The 6,195-nt window shown below is 31.2% G+C and overlaps 1 protein-coding gene across 1 annotated transcript; it reads left to right on the top strand.

Moving 5' to 3' along the window:
- Positions 1 to 2,337: 2,337 nt before the first annotated feature.
- On the top strand, positions 2,338 to 3,596 carry LOC109338336. The gene is made up of 2 exons (XM_019575544.1): positions 2,338 to 2,959; positions 3,229 to 3,596. Exons 1-2 carry the CDS (start codon positions 2,483 to 2,485, stop codon positions 3,385 to 3,387), a joined length of 636 nt encoding a protein of 211 aa, XP_019431089.1. The 5' UTR covers positions 2,338 to 2,482; the 3' UTR covers positions 3,388 to 3,596.
- The last annotated feature ends 2,599 nt before the right edge of the window (positions 3,597 to 6,195 follow it).

Raw genomic sequence — 6,195 nt, 5'->3', positions numbered from 1 at the left:
GAACCATTTTAAAATTTTAGGTTAAATAATAATTCAATAAATTTTTTTATACTACCAAATATATTTCTTCACATTTTCTAACTTTAATTGTTATGTCAATAAATAACTTATTGTAATTCATTGACATAACAATTTTTCAATCAAATAAAATGAGTTTGATTCCATGAATGATTTTTCATTCTTCATTAAAATTGGGAAAATGCAATATTTAAGGATTAAATGTCACTCATGTTCATGTCTATTACTTATATTTAAGATTTACAAATGAATGTATAATATTTTGATATTTTAGTTTATAAACTATTTTCACCTCACTTAAATATAAAAAAGTGATAAAAATGTTGCAGGTAAAAGACCAACTTTTTATATATTTTTATTCTACTTCATTAATTTTACCGAAAATATTTAATCCATTTATATAATAAGGGATCTGAGTATCCATAACATATATACGTAGGACTACAAATCATGAACCAACTTTTTTTTATAACTTAGTTGTCATAAATTTAAAAAAATATTCTCAACAACTTAAAGAGAACAGTTTCATCCTTTGAAACAAACACTCTCCTTGGAGAATAGAATAACCAATATGAAATACCACTCGCAACGTGGGTGTGGGTCCAATGTAACAGTGATTAGCGCGTGTAGTGCACTCTAAGAAATGAGCGAGTGTAGTTGGTGAAGAATGAATGTGGATAGGAGAGAAGCGAATGAAATCAGATGAAGAAAGAAGAGAAAACCCACATCATATCCACATGGCTGCGTCTCAACCTAGTGAATGAAATCCAGCCACGTAAGCAAATCAGAAACTCAACGATGCGTTTGTGCCACGTGGATAACGGAAGAAAGATCACCGTTCCTTCTCATAAAAATATCTGAACCTGCCGAACGCATTGAATAAGGTGAACGGTACGTATGGTGTGTGGAATATAACGTCTAAGACCACACAAAACCTTCTTTTTTTGTTCCCTTAGCAGTAGACACCTGGCACCTCCTCACTCCACAAAACCAAAACCCTCCCCATCACCATCATATTGCCTCTTGCTTCTTCATTCTTGTAAAATATATGCCATAAATATTCTTTATCGAGAAATCATATCTTTTAGTAGTACCAAAAAAATATTCAAAATAATCTTAAAATACAAAAATCAATTGTTTTTAGTGAGACAAAATATTTTTTTTATATGTGTGGCTACCCTCTTAAACAATCGTAGCCTATAGAAATAAAAAAATTGATATTTTGAAGGATTTAATGGGAAGTTGCTCTTTTTGGTATGAATTGTTTATATTATTACTAGTGGTGGTAATAAGTCAGATTTTCCATAAAAAAATCTATTAGCGTCGAAGAGTGGAATGATCGGGGTTTGATGGCAACTAAGCAAAGTAATTAACATCTCACCTAAAATTGGTAGTGTTCAAAACCAATTGACAAAATCATTATTTGAGCGTAACATATTGGTTGTGTACAAGTTCTGGCGTAGCAAGTGCATCTATAGTTTAACTCTTTTCCATCAATATATTCACATGAGTGTTAATAGGCACAAGCTTATGTATTAGAGTATCCTTTACTAAAAATCAATCAACACAACCATTGAGTTAATTAAATCTATTCTGCTATAAGTATATTCAATCCACATTTTTATTATCATTTAGTGTATATATAACTTGTATTTAAGAAAATATTAATTTATAATATTAAATTTATCAAATAAAGAAATTATAAATTAATGGATACAAATTATTTGTTTTTATAATAATCTATATCTATATTTATACTATATATAAAGCTAAAACATGATGTAACTTCTACCATGATGTAATTTTTATTTCCTATTTTGCCCTTCAATTATTTAATTTTTACAAAAAAACTGTATAATTCTAATTAATTACTGTCAACATATTAATTAATCATATTTCTCATCTTAAACTATACATTATCATCAACACACAAAAATTATAATATAAAATACACTGAATACAATAAATATATTTTAATTATAAAAAAAAATAAAAACTAAATATATAATACTATGCAATATTGTCTCTACACACTAGTAATAATAAAAGAAATAATGAAATTCTATCTAGGAAAATTGATCTGCTATTGTGACAATAAGTGACTGGTATGATACAATTTTCATTGCATTTTTTTGTTGGGTTTTTTACCACACTTCTCCCTGAAACTATATGCACTTCTGTTTTGCACCAAGTGATTGGAATTGGAATTAGGGTGAAAACGTAAAATAATAAAGAGAGGAGGGCAGTTTAGGATTATTTTAGAAATAAATATGAGCAAGTTGGACCCTCTCTTCTCTTCCTCTACTTCACACATCTTGTACTTGCATAAGAGAGAGAAACCAAATAGAGGAAAGAGAAACACCTCAAAGAAAGAGAGAAACAGAAACAGAAAATAAACTAAAATCACCACAACAAACACAATCATTATTTCAAGCTCCAACACCATCATCAAGTTTAAGTAGATATGAAGAAGTGCGAGTTATGCAAAGTTGCAGCTACAACTTTCTGTGACTCAGACCAGGCTAGCTTATGCTGGGACTGCGATACAAAAGTTCACGGTGCTAACTTCTTGGTAGCTAGGCACACGAGGACCCTTTTATGCCACGCGTGTCAAAATCTAACGCCGTGGAAGGCCTCCGGTGCCACCCTTGGGAACACTGTTTCGATGTGTCAGGGTTGCGCCGGTGGGGCTAGGGTCAACGCCGGTGAAGGGGAAGAGAGCGAAGGTGACAATGACGATGAGATAGATAGCTTGTATGATGAGGATGAGGACGGAGATAACCAGGTTGTTCCTTTGTCTTCTACGGCAACGGCGCCGCCGGCTTGTAGCTCCTCCACCGGTGAAGGGTCGGTTATAAGGTGTAGCCGTGGCGATGACGATGTTTCTGAATCGAGCAAAACAGCTTCGTTAAAACGACGTCGTGAGGATAATGATTTTCAGGTTTGTAATATTCACCTGTTTCAATTTTCAGATCAAAGTTTTGATTTTTCAGTATTAGCCACGGATATACTCGACAAAAGCTAATCTTTTGGAGGCCAACATTTTCCCTCTATTTTAGACTTGAATTTTGGAAGTAAATGAAAGGAAATAAAATACTGCTAAATGGTTTCGCACCCTTCTGTTCCATTTTTTTTCTTTCCAAAATTCAATTCGGAAACATTTAGTATGAACTATTTGTTAATGGGGTGATTTTTGTTGTATAATTACAGGAGGGTTCCAAACGGAGGAACGTGTACGGTGCGAACCAGAGAGAGCCCGTTGATTTGATAAAGTGCGATAGTGAACCACCGTTGAATGTGTCACCGGCCGTGGGTAGATTTAATGGTTCACGCGGTTGTTGCGATAGTAAAGAATCTGAAGGCAATTGATCTCAGATACACGGCGAATCATGGCCACACAATCGAATGGGTCACACCATATGTTATTAATTATTACTATAGAGCTCTGTGATTATTTTCTTCTAACTGTAATCCTAGTTTTTAATAGTCACAAACAATGGTGTTTATTTGATTTTTTTATGTTTTGATATTTTGAGTATGAAATTTGTGGTGTTGAATGGGGTCGATGTTGTTTTTCTGTTGTAAATTAATTTTATTTATAACTCAGTAGGGATGAAACTTATCTTCTTAGTACACCAGGAAACCATAAATATTGATTATTTCATTTGTTTATCCTAGTCTTTTTCTCTTCTATTGAGTATTGATCCCCTAACTATGACATATCTCCTATTACTTATTTTTGTTTATAAGATTGATACACAAAACATAGTTGTAGCATTACTTTAATTAGAATATCCTTATTTATTTTTTAAGATAAGTAGAGTACTATGAATGATTATAGAATGGAAAAAAGAAAGTTTAGCAAAATTTAAAAAGTTAAAATAATTCTTTTAATCAAACAAAAAAACTTAAAATAAGGAATAGAGGAATAAATTTACAAGTTTGTATTGTTCATCTATTTCAATTTTCATATCAAAGTTTTGTTAATAAGTATTAGCCACATCAATTTTCTCCAAAAGCTAATATATTAGAGTCCAACATTTTCGATCTATTTGTGAGTTGAATTTGTGAAGAAAATGAATGGTTTTGGGTTTATTTTTTTCCTTCCAAAATTTACTTTCCAAATGAATATTTAGTGTGAAATTATTTGTTAATCGCATGATTTTTGTTATATAAATTCATGAGGGTTCCAAACGGAGGTATGTGTACAGTGCGAACTAGAGAGAGCAGGTTGATTTGTTAGCGCGGTGGAGAACCATCGTTGAATGTGTCGTTGGTGCACGTCGAGGGTAGATTTAATGGTTCACGCGGTTGTTGCGATATTAAAGAATCTGAAGGAAATTGATCTAAAATCATGGATAATCATGGTCGCACGATCGAATGGGTCGCACCATAAGATATTATTAATTTTTAATATGGAGCTCTTTGATTATTTCCTTCTAACTGCTATCCTAGTTTTTGATATTGACAAACAAATTATGGTGTTTATTTTTTTTTTTTATGTTTTGATTGTTTGAGTACTAAATTTGTGGTGTGGAATGGGGCGATGTTGTTTTTTCCATTGTAAATTAATTTTATTTATAACTAGGTAAGGATGAAACTTATGTTCTTAGTACACGAGGAAACCATAAATATTAGTTATTTCATTTGTTTACCCTAGTCTACTTCTGTTTTGTTGAGTAATGATCCCTTAAAATAATTCTTTTAATCTAACAAAAAGAACTTAAAATAAGGAATAGAGGAATAAATTTACACGTTTGTATTGTTCATATGTTTCAATTTTTAGATCAACGTTTTGATTTATCAGTATTAGCCACGTCTATTTTTGACAAAAGTTAATCTATTAGAGTCCAACATTTCGGATCTATTTGAGAATTAAATTTTGGAAGGAAATGAATGGTTTCGGGCTTATTCTTTCCCTTCCAAAATTCAATTTCCAAATTGATATTTAGTGTGAAATTATTTGTTAATTGGATGATTTTTGTTGTATAAATACACGAGGGTTCCAAACGGAGGTACGTGTATGGTGCGAACTGGAGAGAACAGGTTGATTTGTTAGCGTGCGGTGGTGAACCGCCATTGAATGTGTCGTTGACGAACGTCGCTGGTAGATTTAATCGTTCACGCGATTATTACGATAGTAAAGAATCTAAAGAAAATTGATATGTAAGACACGAGAATCATGGCCGCATTATCAAATGGGTCACACCATAAGATATTATTAATTTTTAGAGTAAATTACACTGACACCCCCTGAGTTTTAGTGAAATTACATAAACCACCCCTCACTTTTCTACACCTACACAAATCCCCTCTCATTTTTATACTTTCATTACACTGATCACCTCTGCATGAGAAATAAGTGTAATTTTGTGAACAAAAAATGTGATAAATGCAATTAAGTTAAACAAAACATAATATATTGTGGAGACAAGTCCAAATAATATATGAGTCGATACCTCTTTATTATTTTTGGTTCGTTATGATATAATATAAGAGCAATTTAAAAAATATCTTTTTAGAATTGTTGATGCATTTTGTAACCAAAAATAATAAAGATACATTAATTTGTATATTATTTGGATTTATCCTCACAATATACCATATTTTATTTAACTTAATTGCATTTATCACATTTTTTGTTTAAAAGATTACACTTATTTCTCATGCAGGGGTGGTCAATGTAATGAAAGTATAAAAACTATGGGAGGTTTGTGTAGGTGTAGAAAAGTGAGGAGTGATTTGTATAATTTCACTAAAACTCAAGGGGTGTCAGTGTAATTAATTCTAATTTTTATTATAGAGCTCTTTTATTATTTCCTTCTAACTACAATCCTAGTTTTTGATAGTGACAAACATATGTATGGTGTTTATTTTTTTATTTATTTTATGTTTTGATTGTTTGAGTACTAAATTTATGGTGTTGAATTGGGAGATGCTACTTTTTCCGTTGAAAATTAATTTTATTTATAACTACGTAAGGATGAAATTTATGTTCTTAGTACACGAGAAAACCATAAATATTTGTTATTTCCTTTTTTATCCCCGTCTATTTCTGTTTTGTTGAGTAATGATCCTCAAACTATGTTATACCTCTTGTTCCTTATTTTTGTTTTTAAGGTCGATACACCAAAAATAGTTGTAGTTTTATTTTAATTAAAATATCATTATTTATTT

The sequence above is a fragment of the Lupinus angustifolius genome, unplaced genomic scaffold, assembly GCF_001865875.1.
Source record: "Lupinus angustifolius cultivar Tanjil unplaced genomic scaffold, LupAngTanjil_v1.0 Scaffold_22_17, whole genome shotgun sequence".
Lineage (NCBI taxonomy): Eukaryota > Viridiplantae > Streptophyta > Magnoliopsida > Fabales > Fabaceae > Lupinus > Lupinus angustifolius.
This window is presented reverse-complemented; position numbering and strand designations above follow the sequence as displayed.

Excerpts from the sequence above, each read along its gene's own strand:
- LOC109338336 (XM_019575544.1), top strand. The coding sequence starts at position 2,483 with ATGAAGAAGTGCGAGTTATGCAAAGTTGCAGCTACAACTTTCTGTGAC. Across the intron at positions 2,960-3,228 it reads GTGAGGATAATGATTTTCAG|GAGGGTTCCAAACGGAGGAA; the intron begins GTTTGTAATATT and ends GTATAATTACAG.